Genomic DNA, 24525 nt, shown 5'->3' on the forward strand with positions numbered 1-24525 from the left:
TAAGAACTAATTGTTCATAGATTGAGGCTAGAATTATATGCAAGCCCCATATCATTCATATATAAATTCATATATAGTTTATGTATGTCTCTGATTCACTTTAGAGACATCGTTATCATTTTATGATAGAGAACATTATAAATCACCCCCCTGAGCATAAAGTAATTCTATTGGTAGTGTCATTAATTTAACCAATGGTATAGAATTGAAAGCACTGTTGAGAAAAGGAAATTAACAAGTATAGGCTGGCTTTGGACTACAGTACATGAATATATGACTTGTACAGATGAAACTCTTAAATAATTAGCCACTACTTACACAAACTTTGTGGGTTGGTAATAGGGCAAAACTTTCAATAACACTCATTCTCAAAAGCAGAACAATGCCCACCAGACTAATAAAATACATGTTATAAGAAAGCAAAGAGAGCATTAAAACAGTAAATAAATGGTAGTTTCAGGCCACCATTCATTGGGCACCCTCAAAGCAAGAGATCCAAACCAAGTCTATAACCTTAGCATGGCGGTCTTTCTGCTTTTTCTCACACTGGGGCAGTGCTTCTCAACCTTCCTAATGTCGTGACCCTTTCATACTCTTGGAGGGGTGTCTGTCGATTTGAGGTGTCCTTAGCACAATGTTGTCTGGCAGCAACTGAATGATCTTCTCCCTTTCCCCACATCACAAGAAACTGAACCCAATCTGTTGAAGTGGTTTTTAAGATGTACATATAAGGGCGAGGGGAGGTGATATAGCTCATGGGCACTAGGCAACTGTACCAGATGAGAAGATGACATGACCTAAGAGAAGAAGCCTGCCTTCATCCTGGTGTTTATCCTTATAGTAGTGGACTCATACATTATTTGTTCTTTTGTGTTTGACTGACTTCACTCAGCGTAATGGTTGCCAGGTTTATCCATGTCATGAATTTTTTCATGGTTTCACCATTTTTAAGGGATGCATAGTATTCCATTGTGTGTTCGTACCACTGTCCTCCAGTCTTCTTCTGATGGGCATTTGGGCTATTTCCAGCTTCGTACTATTTTTTTCCCCAGCTTCCTGCTATTGTGAACTGTGCTGCAATGAACATGGGAGAACATTCATCTGTTCATGTTCTGATTCTTATAGTATTTCTACTGCCAGTTGTTTTAGATATTGCCATATTGCTTTCCACAATGGTTGTACATATTTATAAGTCCACCAGCAGGGTATAAGAGTTCTACTCTCTGATCACCCTCTCCTATCACCCTCTCCAGCATTTGTTCTCTGTTTCTGAGTTTTTTTTAACTGAGCGATCATAGTGGGTGTAAGGTGATAGCTCATTATCGTTTTGATTTGCATCTCCCGCTTGGTGAGCATTTCATCATGTGTTTGTTGATCATTCGAGTGTTGTCCCTTGTGAACTATCTATTAGTGTCTTTTACCCATATTTAGATTACTTGTTTGTTTGGGGCTTTTCTTATTGAGGTATGCTACTTAGAGGCTATGTTAACTAGGTACCCCTGGCTAGAGGTAGAGGTAAACTTGTCAGTCAAGTTGCAGTCTGATGTCCCTCCGTGAAATCATAAGTCTTTTGTATAGGAGCAAGGCAAACAGACATGCTTTCTCTCTCTGCCACTTGGTCTTCTTCCTTGCTGAGACTTCACTGCAACTCTGCCGTCCTGAGAGCTCTCAGAGCTCCTGAGGGCTGCCCGTGCTCTGCCATGTCCCCTCCAACCTTGGATTCACATGACCCCATTCACCATGCTGTACGTGAGACTAAAGAGGGACTTATGGACTTGAGTTGCATTGGGCTTGGATAACTTTTTTATATATAAAGTTTATTCTTAATATAAGTTGTTTTTGTACATAGATGAATGTCACTGGATTTGTTTCTCTAGACAACCTGGCCTAACATGGGAAGTGTTTCAGAATTCTATAGATTTTAATTACCAGTCTCTTATCCATTGTGTTATTGCTAAAGATTTTTTCCCAATCCATGGGCTCTCATTTTACCCTATTAATGAAGTCTTTTGATGTCCATACTTGTTTTAATAGGTTCCAGTCATCTATTTTGTCTTCTACTGTATGTGTTTCCTTTATTATATTTGAAAGTTTGTGTATGTCCTGCTTTAGGGCCCTTAAACTTTTCTCAATTTTCTAATTGATGATCCTTATAATTTGGGGTTTCACTTAGGTCTCCAATCCATCTTGAGTTCATTTTTGTGCTTGGAGCAAGATATGGATCCTCTTTCATTCTTTTGCAGACGGAGATCCAATTTTTCCAGTGCCATCTGTTTAGGAAGTCCTTTGTCAAAAGCAGTTTCTTGTAGGAGGATGCTTTTCTTTCTAGGCTTTCTGTCCTGTTTCATGGGTCTATGTTTCTGTCATTGTACCGGTGCCAAGCTGTTTTGACTGCGGTGGCTGTGCAGTAGATCAACAGAGGGGGTTCAGTTTCTTGTGATGCGGGGAAACGGAGAAGATCGTTCAGTAGGTTGGGCAAAGCCTCCTATTTTACTTTTTGAGAAGTTCTTTGTTTATCCTGGGCCTCTAACTTTTCCATATGACACTGATAATTCGTGGGTTTTTTTTCATTTCCTTAAAAATGAGTTTGGGATTTGGTTGGAATTGCAATATATTTGTAGATTGTTTTAGGTAGTATTGATATTTTCTTATCCATGAGCATGGATATGTTTCCATTTGTGTAGGTCTCTTTTGGTTTCTTGTAATGTTTTATAGTTTTCTTTATACAGTTCTTTTGTTTCTTTGGTTTATTCCTAGGTATTTCATCTTTTGTGTGGCTATTGTAAATGGTATAGTTTTCTTGATGTCTTCCTGAAGCGCTCCTTTCTGGTATACAGGACTCAGGTTGATTTCTGCTTGTTAATCTTGTTACCAAACTTCTCAATTGTTTCCAACAGTCTTTCGGTAGAGTCCTTGAAGTTCTCTACATGGAAAATCATGTAATCTGCCAAACATCTTCTTTGCCCAGTCTTATTCCCTTGCCTTCTTTCTGTTGTCGTGGTCTGGCTTAGACTTCCAGTACAGTGTTGCATCAGAATAATGATAAGGGACATCCTGTCTCGTTCCTGTTTTCAGGGAAAATGTTTTCTGTTTTTTCCCATCAGGTGTGATATTGGCTCTTGGTTTTTTATATATGCTTTTACTGTATTGAGAAATTTCCCTTCTATTTTTAAAATTTATTTATATATTTGTTTTTGTTTTTTATCAGAAATGGGTATTGGGTATTGTCACGTGGTATTTTTGCATCTCATAATATGACCCTGTGGTTCTTATTGTCTTGTTTTTGTGGTAAACTACATTGATTGTTTTTTAATGTTAAACCATCCTTGCATCCCTGGTATGAATCCCACTTGGTTATGAATAACTTATTTGATTTTTAATCTTTATTTCTTCGTGTCTCATATCCTTATGAATTTGTGTTTTGCTAGGTATCTACTAAAGAAGATGATGAATTTTGCAACATTTGGCAGTCCTTACAAGGATCTGGAAAGGTTCAGAACTTTCAGCCAACTATTCAAGAGAAGGTTAGTTCACTTTGCTTGAAGGGCAATTCAATCCAAGAATAACTTCTTTTATACTTCTCTTTTAAGCATCCAATGATTTATTTTCTTAACTCTCATAAAAATAAAAGGATCATTTTTAGTGTAAGATTGTATATAATTTTTTCAGACATATATATAAATATTGAACATATGAGTAGAAATTTAGATAATTTTTCTCTGAATTCTGTGGGGTTTCTTTCCAACTTCTTTTCAAAATTATAATACTTACATTTTTAATTTTTAAAGTTCTCAAGACATTTTTTTAATGATTTTATTGGGGGATCTTATAGCTCTTTTTTTAATTAAAAGATAATTTTATTGGGGGTTCTTATAGCTCTTATAACAATCCATACATCAATTGAATCAACCATATTTGTACATATGTTGTCATCATTATTTTCCAAACATTTACTTTTTATTGAGCCTTTGGTATCAGCTCTTCTTTTTTCCCTTCCAACCCCTACCAACACCCTCATGACCCCTTGATAAATTATAAATTATTATTTTCATATTTCATACCAACCGCTGCCTCCCTGCCCCATAATTTCTCTTGTTTGTCCCCCTGGGGTGGGGGGGTGAGGATAAGTGTAGATCACTGCAGTCAGTTCCCGTTTCCTCCCCTCTTCTCCCTATTTCCTCATACCTTCTGGTGTCACTGCTCCCATTCCTGTTCTTGAGGGGCTTATCTGTCTGGATTCCATGTGTCGAGGGCTCTTAACTGTACCAATGAACATGCTCTGGTCTAGCCGGATTTGGGTAGAACTGGGGTCATGATAGTGGGGGTAGAGGGGTGGGGTGGGGAGAGCATTAAGGAACCAGAGTAATGTGTGATTCATCGGTGCTACACTGCACCCTGACCGGTTTGTCCCTTCCTTGTAACCCTTCTATATGGGGATGTCCAATTGTCTACAGATGGGCTTTGGGTCTTCACTCCAATGCCCCTCATTCGCATCAATATGATTGTTTTGGATCTTCTGATGTTCAGTACCTGATCCTGTCAACACCTTGTGATCACAGGCTGGTGTGCTTCTTCCATGTGGGCTTTGTTGCTTCTAGCTAGATCAGTTGGTCAGTTGGTTATCTTCAAGCCTTTAAGACCCCAGACACTATACCTTCTTCTTTTTTTCTTTAAGCAAAAGGGAAGAAATGTATTCGAGCTCATACAGGAAACCCTAGAGGGGCCCAGCATACCCTACTGTGTAGGCATGCCCAGAAAATGGTCATACCATTCTCTGTACCCCCATGTCCCAGAGGGACTCGTCTTGAGCTGAACCCCAAAGCCCCAGGACTGGCAGGGGGTGGGGACGGACACTATAACTTCTAATAGCTGGGCACCTTCACCTGTTCAACTCTGTCCTATCGGGTCCCTCTGAATTGGAATTAAGGCAATGGCAATGGATTTGGGGGTTGTTTTTATTTGAGTATATAGGTTTCTGTTGACAATTGATTATCTTTAAATCTGAATATAGAAATTCATATTCTTTGATAAAGATTAAGAAGAGGAAAGAAATGCTACTACAGACAGAAAGGGGAAGGAAGAAGAAAAAAGAAAGAATTCCTACTAGAATTTTTGTTAGTTACTGCCCTACCGTCTCAGCTCGGGCTAAAAGAAATAGCTCCTCACTTATTCTAATATTTGTCGAGAACTGAGCGAAAGAGAGTTGATGTCCCAGTGTGATAGGCCAGGTTGACTAAAGAAACAAATCCAGAGATACTCATATATGTCTAAGAAAGAGTTTATAGATCAGGAACACATCCCAGCCCAGTCCAACTCAAGTCCATAAGTCTGGTACTAGTCCTTAAGTCCCTCTTCAGACTCACACGGCCCCATGCGATGATGCAGAATGCAGGAGGATCACAGGCCAGTGGGTGCAGAGTTGTGTGGATCCAATGACGGTAGCCACGTCACAGGCTCATCAACAGGAAGGTGAAGGCAGAGAGAGAGGGTCTGGCCTTCAGAGAGCCATTTATCTCAAGTTGCACCACCAAAGGAGGTCATCAAATTGTGACCTGATTGACAAGCTAAATTCCACCAATGTTTTCTTACAGGTGCCTGTTGGCACAAAAAACATAACCATCACACCCAGATATAGAAACTAAAATAACAACAACAACAAAAACAACCACTGTCATTGAGTCTATTCCAATTCATGTCAACCCTGTAGAATGGAATAGAACTACACTTCTGGGTTTCAGGACCTTTAAATCTTTATGGAGCAGAAAACCTTGTCTTTCTCCCATGGAAGCAGTTTCAAATGGCAGACCTGTGGTCAGCAGTCTAAAATGTAATCACTTTGCCACCAGGGTTCTAGGTGTCAGAGTTGGTCAATGAACCAAAGTGAAAATAATAATTAAACCTTTATTCACTTTTGTCAATAGTACAAGCAAAGACGATAAAGAAGCTGCTGGACCTCCCCTCCCCCCCCCCCCACCATTCTATTTTTTTGCCATTCCAGTAACAAAAGTTACTGGCAAAGTCAGCTATGTTAGTGTAGATGGAGGGCCCAGGGGATCATCACACTGCTGAAGGGGCTTCAGACAAAAGGTTCTTGCCACTCAGAGGAGAGGAAAGTGGGAACTTTGTAGAATGGAAAGAAGTATCTTCAAAGTCCCTCATAAAGAGGGTTCCATAGAGGCGCCTGGGAATGTGCCCGGGAAGGTGCCCTTAGAAATAGAGGACAAAAACACTAAAAAAAGACATTGGACAGGGTGCAGTATAACACCAATGAAACACACAACTTCCCTCTAGCTCTTTGGTGCTTCCTTTACCCACTATCATGACCTCAATTCTACCTTACAAGTCAGATTAGAACAGAGCATGCACACAGCTACAGGTAAGAGCCTGTAACACAGGGAATCCAGGATAGATAAACCCCTCAGGGCCAACAAGGAGAGTAGAGATACCAGGAGGATTAGGGGAGGGTGGGGGAGAAAGGGAATCCAATACAAGGATCAACCTAGAACCCTCTCCCAGGGAGACGAGTAACAGAAAAGCGGGTGAGGGGCAACGGAGGACAATGTAAGATATGGAAATAAATTATAATTTTTCAAGGATTTGTGAGGGAGAGGGAAGAAATGGGGAGCTGATACCAGGGGCTCAAGTGGGAAGAGAATGCTTTGAAAATGATGATGGTGGCATATGTACAAATGTGCTTGACACATTGGAGGAATATATTGATTGTGATAAGTGATGTAAGAACCCTCAATAAAAGTGTTTTTTTATAAAAGGACATTTGGGCTAAGAATGCAGATCTATACATGAGGGAACTACAAAAATGTTCATGAAAAAATATTATTTAAAGCTAATGAAAAATTTCCACTAACTTTTTAAAGCCCTGACTATGTGAGTTCATGACTGACCAGGGGAGGGAGAGGGAGAGAGGCACCTGCAAGCTTGACTGACTCCCTCTATACTGTGTACCAATTATGGTTCCAATAGAGCAATTCTCCCTTAGGAGGGGCTACTCACTGAAACTGGTCATTGTGTATGGCTCTAAAGATCTCACATGTAATGTTAGCCCAGAGCCTGACTCCTCAGTGTCCTTCTTGTTGGTATTAAGGATTCCTGGTCGCACAATGATTAAGCTCTTGGCTGATAACCAATAGGTCAATGGTTCAAAGTCACTGTTGGAGAAAGAGGTAGCGGTCTGCTTTCATAAAGATACCCTATAGGGCTGTTCATTGTCCTATAGGATCATCATGAGTCGGGATCAACTTCACAGCAACAGGTTTGGTTTTGATTTTGGAATTTGGAAATATCAGGGACACTCACTCGTGTTGCACTGATTCTGACTCATACTGACCATGTAGCTAGGACAGAGCAGAACTGTGCCATAGAGTTTCTTTACAGGCACAGACTGACTGCCTCGTCCTTCTCCCATAGAATGACTGGTGGTTTGAGATGGCTGACCTTGTGGGTAGCAGCTCAATGCTTACCTCACTGTGCCATCTGGGCTCGTTATTTTCAGAGCATGACAAGATCCACAGTTCTCTCCTGTTAATATTAAAAGCTTTCCTTGTATCCTCCATAAATATTTACTACCTTAATGTACTCCATAGCTAGATTTTCAAATTTTCCTTTCCACTCTAACTTATTTGGCACTGCTAAATGCTCATATATTAGTTTCTCTATTACCGATTATAACTTGTTTTCAATTCTTTTTCACTCATTCACTCATGCAATACCTATTTAATGATTGTCTAATATATTTGACAGATACTGTTCTGTACAATGAAAACAACAGTGAATGAAGCAAAAATCCGAATGTTGTATAATTTGTCTTCTGGACATCATACAATAAGCAAGATAAATAAGCAAATTAATGACATAATGACAAACTAATGCCACTGAGTTGATTCTGACTCAAAGTTACACTGTAACAGAGTATGTAATAGAAGATAGCATATACATTTAAGAAATGGGAATTGGGGTGGGAGAAATTATGTGTTGCAGTTTTTACTAAAATTATCAGGTGACATCTGAGCAAAGATATGAATTCAATGAGTTCAGTTTCTGGGTGTTTGAAGGGGAAAGACTCCAGGCAAATTCATAGGTCCTGCTGGGATTCCTGTGTGGCATTCTCAAGGGAGTGCAAAGGAGGAGCCTGTTAGGGCTGATGATTCGAATGAGCAGTAGATCAAGAAACTACAACCATGACACATTAGTATAATGGAAAGACCCCCTAGCAGTCTTTGGGCATTGGCTTTTACTCTGGATCAGATGGAGAATTAATGTAGGATTTTGAACAAGGGAAGGACATGATCTGACTTACATTTTAACAGAATCACTCTGCCTACTCGCTGGACAATACAGGTTTAACAGGGTAGAAACAAATTAGTGAGAAGACTACTGAGATTATCAGATGAGAGTTGATATTGATTGAACCAAGGTAGTAGAAGTTGGTGGCATTTTTAGCAATTTGTAACGTATACATTTCTAGCTGCTGGTGAATTGGATATGACCTTGAAAGGTAAAGAGAGGGTCTAGAGGAGGGGTCTATTAAGGTCAGAGTAATAGTTGTTATTATTTGAAATGGGGGATATTTCAGACCAAGTAGTTTGTTGGTAAAGATCAAGGATTCCATTTTGGACAAATTTGATCAAAAAACCTGTATATGTTATTTATAAACAAGGAAATAGGTATAGATAGAGAACAGGTCCAATTACTGAGCTTTAAGCATTTTGTCTTTAAAGAATCACCCCAAAATTGGTGAAACTGACAAAGAAGTTACAACCAAGTAGACAGAAAGAAAACTAAGAGGGTGGGGCACTCTAAATGCAAGTGCAGAGTGGGTGAATCACCTGTACCCAAAGCTGCTGGTAGATCCATTAAGATGAAACATGAGAATCGGTCACAGTGTTAGTACAGGAAGATCAAGGGACCCTTGCAAAGAGTGCTTTCACTGAGTGATGGGAATAAAAGACTTAATTGGAATGGGTTTAAGAAACAAGAGGAGAAGAAAAACTAGAGATAACAGTTATTTTCAAGGAAGTTTGTTCTAAAAGGACTCCGGTGATCTAGAGGTTGCGTGTTGCAACCACTAACTAACTGCAAGGTCAGCAGTTTGAAACCACTGGCAATCCTCGCAGGGGAAAGATGGGGCTTTCTATTCCCATAAACAGTAACAGTCTCAGAAACCCACAGGAGCAGGTCTACCTTGTCCTAAGGCAGTGGTTCTCAACCTTCCTAATGCTGCGACCCTTTCATACAGTTCCTCATGTTGTGGTGACCCCCAACCATAACATTATTTTCGTTGCTACTTCATAACTGTAATTTTGCTACTATTACGAATCGTCAAGTAAATATCTGATATTGCAGGATGTAGTTTCATTGCACAAATTGAACATAATTAAGGCATAGTGATTAATGACAAAAACATGCAATTTTATTTATTTAGAAATATTTATTTCTAATTACAAATAAACGAATTTTTGTCTTGAAGCATAGTGTAGCATGGGTAACAGTCTTCACACTGGTACTCGCCTGTGGGTGTATCTGCATGTGGGTGGACCTGCCTGGAGACAATAGAGGAGCAGTGTCTCAGTTCCTAAGGCCAGCGGAAATATGTTTTCTGTTTGCCAATGGTTTTAGGTGACCCCTGTGAAAGGGTCATTCGACCCCCCCAAGGAGTTGCAACCCACAGGTTGAGAACCGCTGTCCTAAAGGGTAGCAATGAGTTGGTATTGACTCAATGACAGTGAGTTTGGTTTTTTGAGCTTGTCCTAAAAGGAAGCATTACCCTGAGCCCCTCTTACCTATCCAACTTCTCTGTTTACTCTCTTACAACCTTTCACTGGAGACTTCCTCGAAACATAACATCAGTTTAATTTTGCATCTTTTTCCACATTTTCCACTGGTGGCTTTTGCACTTCCCTCTCTGGTACTTATCACCCAATCTTTATCTCCACTTGCAGCTTCAGTCAGAATCTAATTAATTATCTCCAGCTGGCTGTCCCACCATCACCTCAATTTAAAGATGTTTCAGAATCCACCTCACATATATCCTCCTCCATTATCCTCTCTCTGTTGGTTCCACTACCATTTCTCCAGAAATTTAATCTGGAAAGCTTGAGATAAAATGTTTGCTTTTTCTTCGGAAAACTATTGCCAGTTAAACCCTTCAAGGTATTTCTATTCCTTCTGAGTTTTCAATAACTGAACCTTAGATTGTCTCAGGCCTAGACTAACTTCCTTTCTGCTCTTCCTGTCTGTTAGAACATTCCTGTAGGTTCTTTCTCATGGATTGCTGCCTAACTAATCTTTCCTAAAGACTCTCACCTATGTTGACGTCATGATTATATTTGGGTAGAGTGTCTAGCTAGTTAATAATACTACTGAGCTGAAGTAGTGTGGTGTGATGAAAAATAGTATTTGGCTCTAAATCAGGAAATTCGGCTTTATGATTCAAGCTAGACCAATCTCGTTTCTCTGGGCCTCTTTGACCTCATCGATTAAATTAAGACATTGGATTCAAATGATACATGTGGTCTTTTCAAGCCCCAGTGTCTTTACTATTCTAGAATATTATTGAACTCCCTGTCTAGTACTACTTGAATCCAACCTCAACTCCTCATATTAATACCTAAGACCTTCTATAATCTAACCTTGCCCAATTCACACAAAGTATACCCAACTGTGTGGTAAAATAGTCTCTTCCAGTTAGATTGGCCCTTTTACTTTCCCTTTTCTCTAAACAGATTATTTTAATTTCTGGACATAAGTGAGCTTCTGTTCCTTTCACTCTGTGGTAGTTACATAATCTGTTGTCAATTTGAGACTTAAGAGTGAAGGAGTAGAGCTTGATGACCTCATTTGGAGGCACTAAGGAGATAAATAGCTTGCTGGAGGCGGGATTACACACACACACACACTCCCTGCAAGATTCACCTGCGAACAAGACACATGGAGCTACACTAGAGCCGTGAAGCAGAAGGAGCCACATGAAGACCCTACCAGCACTGAGATGCTTCCACTGCCATTGGGTCCACAAGACTTTTCAAAACCCACTGGCATGTGACTATCCTGCATTCACCATAATTGCATGTATTTCGTGAGTCTGAAGAGGAATTTATAGATTGGTATCGGACAGATGGGCTAATTTCAGCATTATGGACTTGATCTGGACTGGGCTGGGATGTTTTCTCAATATTCAATTGCTCTTGTATATAAAACTCTTTCTTCTACACGAATGTCCCTGAATTTTTTTCTCTAGTCCACCTGGACTAACACATACTCTAAATATCCTTCGTCTAACTGATGTGTCATCGTCTAGGTCATATTCTGCTAGACATGTTAGACTGTTGCTTGAAGAAAGAACTTAATATGTTTCTCAGAATCTTGTGCATACATCATCTGGTACAAATAACCATTCATGCTCATGTTTTATTTCCTTCATGTTCCAAGATGTATGAGCCACCAAATATAACTTGCATTTAAATGTTAATAGCAATCTAGTTTTTATTTGATGCAAAAATTCTGAAGAACTCACTATAATAAAAATAGTCTAGCCTATATTGGTAAAATATGACAATATAACTAACACAAATGGCTTCATATAGATATCAAATAGAACCATGTTAAAAACAACCAAAAGCACTACTCATCACTAAAATGTTTGTTCGCTAATTAAATTTATAGCACACTGTCTCTGTTGTGGCGTCATGAGCATGAATTTTGAAGTTAGACAAATCTGAGCTCAGATGTCGTATCTCCCAGTACTTAGCTCTCTGACCAACTTACCACTTGGACCCTAAGTTTGCTCACCTATGAAATGAAAGCAAGATATGTCACTGAATTTTTAGGATTATCACATTATTATGATGATATTAAGATAATGCTTGCAAAGTACATCTCACAATATCTGGCACAGAATAGATGCTCACAGAATAGTTGTTTGTACCCATCCTTTGATCCTGGCCATCTAATTCCCTTCCTTAATATCTAACCCCGTACTGTGCTGCTGTAGTCCAAAGACCCACCAGCCATTGTGCTGGGCTGCCATAAGCCTTTGATACCTTTTCATCACTTCATACTCATGCTGTCACAACTGTTTCAAAGCACCTAAACCTTGATGTACTTTTATACCCAGGGTTCATTTGTTTCCAGAAAGAAATTAATTGCCCCAGCCCAAAGTAAAATTGTGAAGTAATCAACTTATATTGGATATCTCTGGCCTCCATTGTTGCTTCTTTTTGACATTTTAATTGTCTGGTTTCTTTTTGTTATCAGGGTTCCTCCCCCTAACTAATAATAAATAAATAGGAATCTGATAAGATATTTATATTTATATGAACTGTAATTCTATCCATACTGGTACCAGCTCGATAGTTTCTTTATCATCAGTCTAGCCTTCTGGTAATAATAAGTCTTCCATCATCTGAAAACTTTGATAATATGAATATTTAATAAAACTTGAGTTGGGGAAAAAGAAGTACATTTAAATGATCTAATAATATTCTTAACTTTCATAGTAGAATCAGCAGTGATGAATTATTTTAATAGCTTTTTAATTGAAAGATATAAATATAGTAAAATAGGCTCCTTTAACCTACAAATACTCATACTAGACTTTATATATGTACAGTCATAATTTTTCTATCACACCCACCTTCTTTTCCACCCTCCACCTCAAAGGTGGAATTATTTTGAAGTTAATATACAAAGATTTTTTGTTATGAAAAAAACATTTGTGTAAAGTTTATTTGTCCTCCCATTTTACTTTAGCTTCTGCATTTCTAAACTCAAAGTAAAAGTAAATGTAATACTTTCTGTTGAAAATAGCATTTGTATAAAATGGTTTTCTGTGTTTCTTACTATCTAATTAATACATACAGAAATGTCTGGAGTAATGGCTCTTTTGTTAATGATGGTTCTTTCTAGGGGGGTAGATTTGAGGAGTGTTTTTAAAATTTCTGTACTCTTCTGTGTGAGAGCCTGATGATGAAGTGTGGGTTACACGGTCAGGGGTTACCTGCAATGTCAGCTAGAAACAACCGGTCGCTTCAAGTGTCAAAGAGGAGAGGTTCTACTCCCATAAAGCATTACAGTCTCAGCCACCTACAAGGGAGATTCCACCCTGTATCATAGGGTCGCTATGAGTCAGAATTGACTCAACAATGTTTTTTCCCAATAATGATTTTGAGTGAAGATACTTTCCTGCATTCACTGTTTAACTTTTTTCTAATAAACTTATTTATAAAATAGCAAATCATTTTTCAATTAAAATTTGGAGAAAAGTATTTCAAAATATCAAGACTTTGTTAATTTTTAACAATTATAACTTTCAGGGTACAACTCTACCTCAAGCAATAAGTCAAGTAACTCAACATCATAAATCTGGCATCGATGACAACAGTATTAAAGATCAGCAAAGAAAACATGACCCCCATAAAAAATGTAAGTTTCTTTAAAAAATGTAAATTTCCAATTAGAAAAGTATATTTGCAGTGCTAAATGCTTGGGTTTGTTGGCTTTTTAGAATTAATAGCTTTACTGTAACATAATTCATATACCATAAAATTGACACTTTTTAAATAGACAATTCAGTAGAATTTTTTGGACTTTTATGAAATTCTGAAACCACTGCCACTATCTAATTCTAGAATATTGTTAAACCACAAATGATGCCTGATATTCCTTATGGTCACTCTCCATTTTCTCCTAGCCCTGACTGCTGTCGACCACTTATCTTCTTCCTGCCCTAATGGATGTGTGTATTCGGGGCATTTCATACACATGTACTGATGTAACATAAGGGCTTGTGTGACTGCCTCCTTTCACTTGGCATAATGTTTTCAAGGGTTACCCGACCTTGCATCAGTCTTTTATATGATTTTGCTCATGACATTGGTTTGAATCTACCTTGGGCCTATTATAAATAATGCTTTGGGTACTCTTTCAGGAGGTTTAGTGTAACATATACTTGCAGTTTTCTCAGATATATGCCTAGGAGGAGAATGCTAGGTCACATGACACCTCTATTGATAACATTTTGCGGACCACCAAACTGCTTTTCTTTTTCTTTTTTTTAATACTTTCATTGGGGACTCTTACATCTCTTATCACAACCCATATATTCATCCAGTGTGTCAAGCACATTTGCACATATTGCCACCATCATCATTTCAAAGCATTCTCTTCCCACTGGAGCCCCTGATATCAGCTCCCCATTTCTTCCCCCTCCCTCCCCTAATCTTCCCGGTGTCTACTCTCCTTTTTGGCCCTGCAAACTGTTTTGCAAAGGGACTGTATGATTTACATTCACAGCATCAATATATTTGAGCTCCAATATGTCCGTATCATCAGCTGTTATTTCCCTTTTTTCCTTACTGTCTTAGGAAATATCTAAGTCGATGTGAAGTAAATGTTCATTGTTGTTTTTATTTGTATGTCATTAACAACTAAACATACCTGCCTGTTTTTCTTAGCTAGTATAACTTTGGAGAACTAACTATTCAGTTAGTTACTCTATTTGAAAATTCATCTTTTTTGTCTTAAATTGCAAAAGTTTTTTTTATATTTCTAGATGGTAAACCTTTGTTAAATATATGATTTGCGAAAGCTCACACTCTGTGTGCTGTCTTTAGACTTTCTGCACAGAACCCTAGAAGCAAAATATTTTAATTTTGATGAAATCTAATTTATTTTATTTTATTTTTTGGCTTGCTGGTACTTGGATGTGCTGCCAGAACAGAGGAAGGATTGGTAGTTGGAAAATATTGCCTTGGTCATAGAAACGACACTGGAGATCACATGATAGAATTTTGCAAGACCAAAGACTTAATAATTGCAAATGCCTTTTCCAATAACATAAGCAACAACTATACAGAGCATACTATACAACTTATAAAGTGATCAAGTCAAATTCATCTAACTTCAAAAATGCAAAACATATATTTATTTTAATTTATTTATTTATTATATTCATAAATGCAGTGAGAATTCTTTATACGTACTATGTATGCTTATGTACCTTTCATAACCGCATGAATCCATATTGCACAACACAACACAATTAACTTTGTTCATTTTTTGTCATTACCTGAGTTTGCTCTGATGACATGCACTGAATGGAATGAGCCAGGGATGCCAGCCTCAAGCACACTTCCAAATGATCATCAGTCATGGTGGAACGGTACTTGGACTTAATGGTCTTTATATGGGAAAAGGCTGACTCACATAAATAAGTAGAGCTGAGTAATGCAGTCAAGGAGGTAGCACATTTTCTCATGTTTGGGCACTTTCCCTCTGCGAATAAGTTCCAGAACTGTTCAGCTGAATGTCGACTTGTAGTGTCAAAATCTCCCACTCCATGTGAAAGTGATACGTTTTTGTCTTCTCACTTGGTCCAGCTCCCCCACTTATTTTAATGCCGTTTCTTACGTTTACGAGGGGAAAAAATCAAGATATAAAAATTGGCGCTAACTTAACTTGTCAGTTTTGCTGCACTTAGCGCCGTTCTTTCTTCATGCTTTTGATTGCATCTGATTCACTGCATTGTAGATCAAGTGAGTAACAGGACTGACGACAGGCTTCCGTCTATTTGAGTGCCATGCGATCTACCCGCACTACATTTGCCGTCAACTAGCAAGTGTATCGTGGTGGGCATATTGAGCACCCTGCTCTACAATGTAATGTCCATTATACCTCGCCAGATGGGTTATACAGAGATGAAACCTATTTTTATCTGTGGAAAGAGACAGTAGAGGTATTCAATCTCATCAACCAAAATAAAGCCCTGGAGTGACTGGGGCACAAACGTGTCCATTGCTCAGATGCAAGTTCAAGTGTAAGCTGAAAAAATTAAAACAAGTCCAAAAAAGACAAAGTGTGACCTTGAGTATATCCCACCTGAATATCACACATGAAAAAAGCAAAGAGTCATTAAAAACACCAAAAAAAAGAAAAGATCCAATGTCAGAAGAGACTGAAACTTGCTCTTGAACATAGTAGGCAGCACCGATGAGGAATCTGGCTGTCAGTTCTCCATGTATTACTGCAGAGAGGTTACAGAACAGGATTTAGATATTTTATGTAAAAATCAACATTCATACCTACACATTCCATTTCCAAAGATGAGTATTTTGATCTATGAAAGGAACAAAATTAGCTTTAAGGTTTATCCCGCTCCTTAGGCCGTTATTTTGGTTGGTGGCCTCTGACAAGCAGCTTCTTGGGATAAATTTTATTTCTCATCCCCTTCAGAAGGGTCACAAACAAGGAAGAGACAAGCTAGTCAGGGTGCAGTATAGCACCAATGAAACACACAACTTTCCTCTAGTTCTTTAATGTTTTCTCTCCCCCCCACCCACTATCATGTCTTACAAATCCAACTAGACCAGAGCATGTACACTGGTACAGATATGAGCTCACAACACAGGGAACCCAGGACAAATAAACCCCTCAGGACCAACAATTGGAAGTGATACTAGGAGGGTAAGGGAAGGTGGGGGAGGAATGGGGAACCCTTTCTCACAATGATCTACATATAACCCCCTCCCATGGATCAGACAACAGAAAAGTGGGTGAAGGGAGACAATAGTCAATGTAAAACATGAAAAAAAATTTATAAATTATCAGACTCGTGAGAATGGGAAAAAATGAGAAGCTGATACCAAGGACTCAAGTAGAAAGAAAATGTTTTGAAAATGATGATGGCAACATGTACAAAGGTGCTTGACACAATTGATATATGTATGGATAGTGATAAGAGCCCCCAGCAGCTACTCATTCTTCTCTTGATCAAAATATTCCCAAGTTTCAGAAAATCATCTGTACATTCAAAATATAAAGCAATTGCTTTTTACTTATGTATTCACCTGCTATTTATCATGCTATTATATGCCAATTTTGAGAAGTTCTGGAAGAAATGAGTGAATCAGATGGACGAACTTTCTCCTCTCCTGGTGTTCACATTCTAAGGTGGAAATTCATAGTAGCAAGTAAACCATAAATGCCATGTTCTGAACTAATGATAGTGTTTTAAGTAGCTAAAAGTCAAAATGCTATTTTAAATAAGGTGTTCAACAAGGCCTCTGAAAAGATTACATTTGAACCAGAGACATGAATAATACAGAGATGTATTTATTGTACAAAGCCATGTGAAGAGCTTCCAGCAGGGAAACTGATTCAAGCGCAGGATCGGAGACTAATTTATTTTATTTCTCTCTCCGTATAACTTTATAAGTGTGCACTGGTGGGGCAGTACTTGCGCGGTGGCCGTCTGCTCCCATACAGATTTACAGCCTTGGAAACCCTACTGGGACATTCTACTCTGTTCAGTGTTGCTAGGAATTGGAATCCGTTTGAAAGCAACAGGTTATTGTGGTGGTTACAGTAGTTGTAATGTATGACATGTATTATAAAAGTAATTTTGAATATTTTTGAAAGAAATATATTAAAATATGGTTCAGTTTGATAAATGCATAGACTAATTATTTTAACACTATATATTTTTTCTTTTGCATTTTAAGTTAAATACAGATTTGTGTTTCTATAAAGCCAATATCGTTGAAGATTTTATCTTTCATAATTGTGAATTTTCTTCAAATTATTTGTTTACATATATTTGTATAAGTGATTTAAGCCCTTTTGTTGAATATCAACTGGTTATCTTGTGTGGGGTCTTACAACAAAGATTAAAGTTAATGCAAATCAATTCACTTTTCCTTTTCCTTCTTAAAACATTTTTTAAATAATACTTTCTTATGTTCCTCCCCTTCATCTCCTGTCTTATTTTTCCTTTTCCCTTACCCTTTCTTTTCACCTTTGGTTCCCTCTTTTCCTATTTTCCTCTTTAACACTGACTTCAGGCCTCTCTCCTCCCATCCCCTCCACTCCTTCTGCATTTACCTGTTACCATCCCAGCCCCGACCGCCCCCTGCCCTCTTGCGTCCTTTGGGCTTTCCTTTCTCTCCCCACCCCACCCGCAACCTTTTTTAGATTCACGTAGATACAGTCCAATGATAAAAAGTAGTAACATGAGTTAATGATTACCCATTTTAATCCAGTACAATTACCATCATAGAATATTGTACAATGATTACAAACTGTGTTTCTAATCTTCACTTATACCAGTGGTTCTCAACCTGTGGGTCACGACTCCTTTGGGGCTTGATGATCCTTTCACAGCAGTTGCCCAGTTCATCACAGTAGCAAAATTACAGTGATGAAGTAGCAACGAAAAAGATTTGATGATTGGGGGTCACCACAACATGAGGCACTAACTGTATGAAAGGGTTGAGCTCAGCATTGGGAAGATTGAGAACCACTGCCTTATGCCCTTATTCCTTAGATCCTATAATTTGCTAAATAATATGGATTATGTCTCCAGCTCTTCCAATAAATCATCCTCCCCATTTTTCTACCGTTCCCCAATTTCTTTTGACTTTTTCTTTTAAATCATGTGTCGGCCAGGAACTTAATCTAATCTTGCTGAAGCCACAGCTCTTGCCGCTTGCTTACAGCATGTTGCTGGTTGTTGGATCCTTGCTACCAGTTTCAATCCAGTGCTCAATATCTGCTTCCAGCCTGCTTGCCGCACTAGTGCCATCAGCCCCCAGGATGCTCCGTATCCTGAAACTAAACTGGGGTTCTGAGATGCCCTTAGACATCTTGCCATGCTTTCCACTTCCATGTCTTTGCTCCCATTATTCCTTTTGTGTAAAACACTTAGGCTTCTATTCGGCCTTTTAAAAGTCACCCATCCTGAAAGGCCCAATTCAGATGCTACTTTTCCTTTCCCTTATTGTTACCTGTGGACATCTCTTCTCCATCTCACCTGTTATATTATTCCTCATGATCACATACTGAGTCCTTTGGGAATTTTCAGTGTTTTGCTATGGAAAATATTTTATAAACTTAATTGGTATACAGTAAACTCATTAATTCACCAAAATTTCTATTACCTTGTCTCTAGTTAAAGAAGAATATAAGAATCCTAAAAGTGAATGTCAAACACAAAAATTATCAAATAAGCAGGTAAGCTTTCCTTTATTTTTTAACATATAAATGCTTTATTGAACAGTCACAGCACATCCTGCTTGATTAAGTGGCCGACCAGACATCTGAGAGGCGGAAGCAGACTCACTGCAGCCTCTGGGCTTCTCGCTTGGACCCCAATAAGTGGACACGTCCCTCTTGTGCATGGGGCCTTTCATGTTTGGGATGATGGAGCAGTCGTGTCGTCTGTGAGCTCCAGGTGCATCTAGGAGACTGGCCAGCTTAACGGCTTCACACAGCTGATGTCCGTGATGAGTGCACAGCAGGCTGGCAGAGAGCAAGCTTACCTTTGGGATTGTACAGTGTGTGTGTGCGCGCATGTGCGCGCACGCAACATCTGCTAAGTGTGTGTACATTTGAGGTACTTTTTAACATCAAATTTCTAGTAGATGATTTTTAAAATATAATTGTTCTGTGGCACTATGCAACTCCTTTAACCAAATTTGTAAGAGCCACTGGATGGGAAATTATACAGCAAGAATTCAGGATTTGGAACTAGAAACATCTGGCTCCAAGTCGTCTTTCTGCCACTTAGTTACTGATTGGCTTTGAGATATTCATTTCACATCTTGCAGCCTCCATTACTCCATCATTTAAATGAAGATACAATTGCCTCTCTGTATACCTGTGTCTGTTGTGGGTGCCATGGAATCAGAGCTGACGCATAGTGACCCGTGGGGCAGACTAGACCTGTCCCACGGGATTTTCTCGGCCATCATCTTTACAAAAGTAAATCACCAGATTTTTGCCTACAAAGCACCATCCTTTTGGCTAGCAGCTGAGAGCTAAACTGATGAGCCTTCAGGTCTCATTTAAATCTATATGTACATATGTGTGTGTGCCTGGAGATAGATATGTGGAAATATATGTTACTATAAACAACAACAACAAAAAACCCACTCACTGCCATCAAGTCAAAGCTGGCTCAGCAACCCAATAGGATAGTATAGAAATGCCCCTGTGCGTTTCCAAAACTAATTTATTACAGGAGCCTAAAGCCCCATATTTCTCTCAGGTGTTAGTTTACACCATGAAATTATATAAATAAAAAAGCAAGCCTAATAGGGTTAAGTATTAATTCTGGGCAGTTAGAAGATTATGATGGAAGCCAAGATCATTGAATATAGGCTCCACAAACAACAAATAACAACGAGGGCACTTATAGTATGTACGTTTCTCTGCTTATTATTATCTAATACGAAGACTTAACAGTTAGATCTCTTATACTAATTGTTGTATTGAGTCGTGTGCTGTTGGGTCCGTTCCAGTCATAGAGACCTTATATGCAACAGAACAAAATAGGTGTGTGGTCCTGCACCATCCTCACAATCAACCACATTTGAGCACATTGTTTCATCCCTGCATTATCACTATCTCGGTGAGGATCTTCCTTTTACTATACTAAGCATGATATCTTTTCTCCAGAGACTAGTCACTCTTGAAAACATTTCTATAGTGCAAGAGACAAAGTCTTGCCATCCTTGCTTCTAAGAAGCATTCTAGTTGCATTTTTCCGAAACAGTTTCTGTGCTCCTCTTGCAGGCAGCCCATCGCGTGTTCAGCAGTGATTGCCAACACTGTGACGCAAAGGCATCGCTTTTTCTGCACTTTTCCTTATTTATCGTCCAAGCATACTTAATTCTCAGAGTGATATCTTTATTTCTTAACACCTTAATGAGGTTTTTTTGCAGCACATTTGCCCAATGCAATATGTCATTGATTGTTTGACTGCTACTTTCGTGGGTGTTAAATGTGGATCCAAATAAAATTAAGTCCTTGATAGCTTCTGTCATTTCTCTTTATCCTGATGTTGCTTATAAGTCTAGTTGTGAGACTTTTTGCTGCTTTAACTTGTGGTATAATTCATATTGAAGGCTGTAGTCTTTTATCTTCTTCAGTAAGTGATTCAAGTCCTCTTTGCTCTGAGCAAGATTGTGTAGAAACTTGAATTTTGTCTTCAGTTCTTTGAGCTGGAGAAGTGCTGCCCGTAGTTTTCTCTTTGGTTGTCTAAGTCTAGGTCTTTGTGCGTTCCATCATAAACTCTACGATGTCTTCCCAAGCTGCCCTTTGACACTTCCTGTTCAGCTCTTTGACCTCATCGTTTCATCTGTTTCCTGTTGTTACTTAAATGTATGTTCAAGAACAAGTTTCCGGGTCTCTTCGGACATCCACTTTTGTCTTTTCTTTCTTCCCTGTCTTTTTAATGACCTTTTGCTTTCATTTACATCAGCGGTTCTCAATCTGTGTATCGTGACTCCTTTGGGGGCCGAATAACCCTTTCACAGGGGTTGCCTAAGACCATCGGAAAACACCTATTTCCAGGAGGGTTCTCCCACATGCAGATACACCTACATACGAGTACCTGGCATGAAAACGGTTACCCATGCTACACCATGCTTCAAGACATAATTTCATTTATTTGTAACTAGAAATAAATATTCCACAATATATAATTACATATTTAAGATTAATCACTATGCTTTAATTATGTACAATTTGTAACAATGGAAATACATCCTGCATATCAGATACTTATATTAAAATTCATAAGAGTAGAAAAGTTACAGTTATGAAGTAGCAACAAAAATAATTTTATGGTTGGTCACCACAACATGAGGAACTGTATTAAAGGGTCATGGCATTAGGAAGGTTGAGAACCACTGATCTACATCATACCACAACTCATCTCTTCTTTGATCACTCGTGTATGATGTATCAAATCTGTCCTTGAGATGATCTCTGAATTCAGGTGGTCTATAATCAACTACCTACTTCAGTTCTTGTGGACTTGTTTTAGTTTTCTTCAGATTCAGCTTGAACTTGTACATATATAAGCAATTAATGGTCTGTTCTGCAGTTGTCCCCTGGTAAATGGAGTTCATTAATTGTTGATACCAGTGAGTGAGGGTTGAATTGTCTGATTGTTAAGACCTTCAGAAACTTATATGTTATAATTATCTTTCCTTGTAGAAAGGATTCATAAACAAGGACACCAGGGGCTTCCTTGGCAGTCTGGGGAACCCTGAGGTATTTCTGGGATTTGCAAGAAAACTCATTATGCTGACGCACAGCCAGAATCACTGCTACTATTACCACCATGGTTTATTACCCAAGTTCATGAATGAAGAAAATGCTAAATATAATTTAGAGCTTAGTGACAATAAAGGTGTAGTTTTTCCCCATACAAATGTACAGACTCCCTTTTGGTTTTCTGACCGCAGATATTTGCACATTTCATTCTCATAGTTTATATTGTCTTCTCGTGTGGCACCCGCAGTAAGGTTCTACTCAGCTCTTTTGCCTCGTCATTTCTTCCGTTACTATACGTACTCTGCTGTTGGAGTATGAGGTCCCCAGCACGCAAACCGGTCCTCAGAAGCGACTTTGCAATTGTGGAAAATAATATAGGCAGAGAGCAGAGCACAGGGGCTCCTTTTCCCAGTGTCAGGACCAAGAAAGTATTCTGTTTTCAAAAGGCATACACATTATACAGCGAACATGTTACGGTAGTCAATGGGTCATATCATAAGCAGATAACATAATAAATAAGCAGTGAGGTGAATCATCATCGTGACCTCATGCTAGTTGACTGAAATGCCCCTGGGCCCTCCCCAAGGGAGTAATCGCTGATCATTATCAGTAAGAATCAGAAGAGGGTTATGTTACATTTTACAGTGGGTTGGACTATAGAACCTGATTGCTCTTGTCTACAGGTAACCTCCAGGCACAGGAAATAGACATAGGTATGAAGTATCTTCTATGGTACCTCCTTTATGACGATTCATGTGTTCAGTCATGAGACTGTGTACTAAGATTTATTTTTATCATAACTGTGAGGGTCTTTCCCCCCTCCCCTGGAGTTGCCTTTCCAGACTCATAAGCATGGAGGATTTAGCTGCATTTCATTCTCATCCAGCCCCTCAGTTTACCACACTCTGCATTCAGCAGCAAGTTTAAGAGTCTCTTCTGACATCCACTTTAGTCCTTCCTTTCCTATCTTTCCCTGTAAAATGGAAAATAGTGCTTGAAAAAAATTGCAGACATGTATTTAGAACACTGCTAATAGTCATAAATGTTGTTTACCCCCACCCACCCCCCAAATTAAAAGCTTATTCTTAACTTTTTTATAGACTTTTGGAGGACCTGCCAAATGTAATATTAAACTACTGAGGAGAAATGAAAGTCCGGAAGTCTCAGAAACGCGACAGGCTGTGAGTGCTCCCTCACATGCCCTTGCTAAGGTAAAAGACCGGGCTTTCCACTCGCCTGCCCAAGCTGTCACCGTGGGAGACCGTGGGGTGAAACTGGAAAACACTTCATACATTCTGTTGCACACGTCCGTCCATCGTGAGATTTTCATCTTCATGCACACTGTCTGTATTCTTTCAGCCTAAGCCTGGAATTGAGAACTTTTTAGCATCCTTGAGTATCTCCAGAGAAACGGAAGTGCAGCCGTCTCCTCACAAAGAGCCTCCAAGTGAAGAACACTTGTCGCCGCAGTCATTTGCTCTGGTTCGTGTCACGCGGGAGCTTTCGTAGGATGGCAGCTGGGGCACTGGGGGTTATGACATGTACCCTGTGCGTCTGTTAGAGCCCTTTCTCTCACAGCGCTTCTGTGCTCATCTCTATCCTCAGCGTAGAGGAACCAGGCTTTCCTGGGAAGTTTAGCCTGTTTTGTTTGTTAGGTACCACAGCTCTCTGCTTTTCAAACACTGCTACTAGGTGATTAGGTCAAGCTAACAAAAGTTAAGCATTTTTTCTCTGCCAGGAAATGGGATTTATTTTTATATTTAATGTCTGACTGTTGATTTCTTTCTCTATTTGAATATAGTTAGCATCTTAATTTTTAACAATGAATTTCTTCAACATAGGAAAAATGAGCTGTTTAACGTTTCTTCTCCATCCCAATTATTCTCCCAAAAGAAGGGTACACGGATGCTTAAAGAAATTCTCAAAATTGATGGCTCTGATTCTGCGGACCATAGCAATGACGTGAAACAGTTTGGTAATGAAGTTACTGTTTCTTCTCATAGAAGAGATCAATATGGATCTTCCTCACAGCCTAAGCAAAATAAGAAGCTAGGTAAGTTAATCAGGTACTATTATTGATAACCAATATTTTCAAAAAATTCATTTCATTTGATTCTTTTTGTCATGAGTTTTTTTTAAATAAGGAGACTTGGTGGAGTAGGGTGTTATAAGGTGGGCTGTTAACCGAAAGGTCGGTGGTTCAAAACCATTCCTTGGGAGAAAGACAAACCTTTTTGCTCCCACAAGCATTTACACCCTCGGAAACCCACAGAGATAGTTCTACCCTGTCCTACGGAATCTCGATGACTCAGAATCAACTCGAAGACTTGCTTTTTATCCCATTTTAAAAAACAAAGCTCCTTTTACTTTTGAAAGAATGTTGTTATCATACTTAGAGCAATTATAAAATAATCTAATAGAACCATAGTCCATAAATGTCATCTTCTGATGGCT

At 38.9% G+C, this 24525-nt stretch overlaps 1 protein-coding gene across 3 annotated transcripts in view; it reads left to right on the forward strand.

Annotated features, from left to right (window-relative positions):
- XRN1 (5'-3' exoribonuclease 1) overlaps nucleotides 1-24525 on the forward strand; it is a 151212-nt gene that overhangs the window by 108310 nt on the left and 18377 nt on the right. For all 3 annotated transcript variants that reach the window (XM_075546808.1, XM_075546807.1, XM_075546809.1), the window contains exons 32-37: nucleotides 3429-3524; nucleotides 13329-13437; nucleotides 18959-19020; nucleotides 23172-23282; nucleotides 23431-23553; nucleotides 23965-24124. In XM_075546808.1, the coding sequence (XP_075402923.1) occupies nucleotides 3429-3524; nucleotides 13329-13437; nucleotides 18959-19020; nucleotides 23172-23282; nucleotides 23431-23553; nucleotides 23965-24124 (661 nt within the window). The remainder of the gene's footprint in view (nucleotides 1-3428; nucleotides 3525-13328; nucleotides 13438-18958; nucleotides 19021-23171; nucleotides 23283-23430; nucleotides 23554-23964; nucleotides 24125-24525) is intronic.

This window comes from Tenrec ecaudatus, chromosome 4 (assembly GCF_050624435.1).
Source record: "Tenrec ecaudatus isolate mTenEca1 chromosome 4, mTenEca1.hap1, whole genome shotgun sequence".
NCBI lineage: Eukaryota > Metazoa > Chordata > Mammalia > Afrosoricida > Tenrecidae > Tenrec > Tenrec ecaudatus.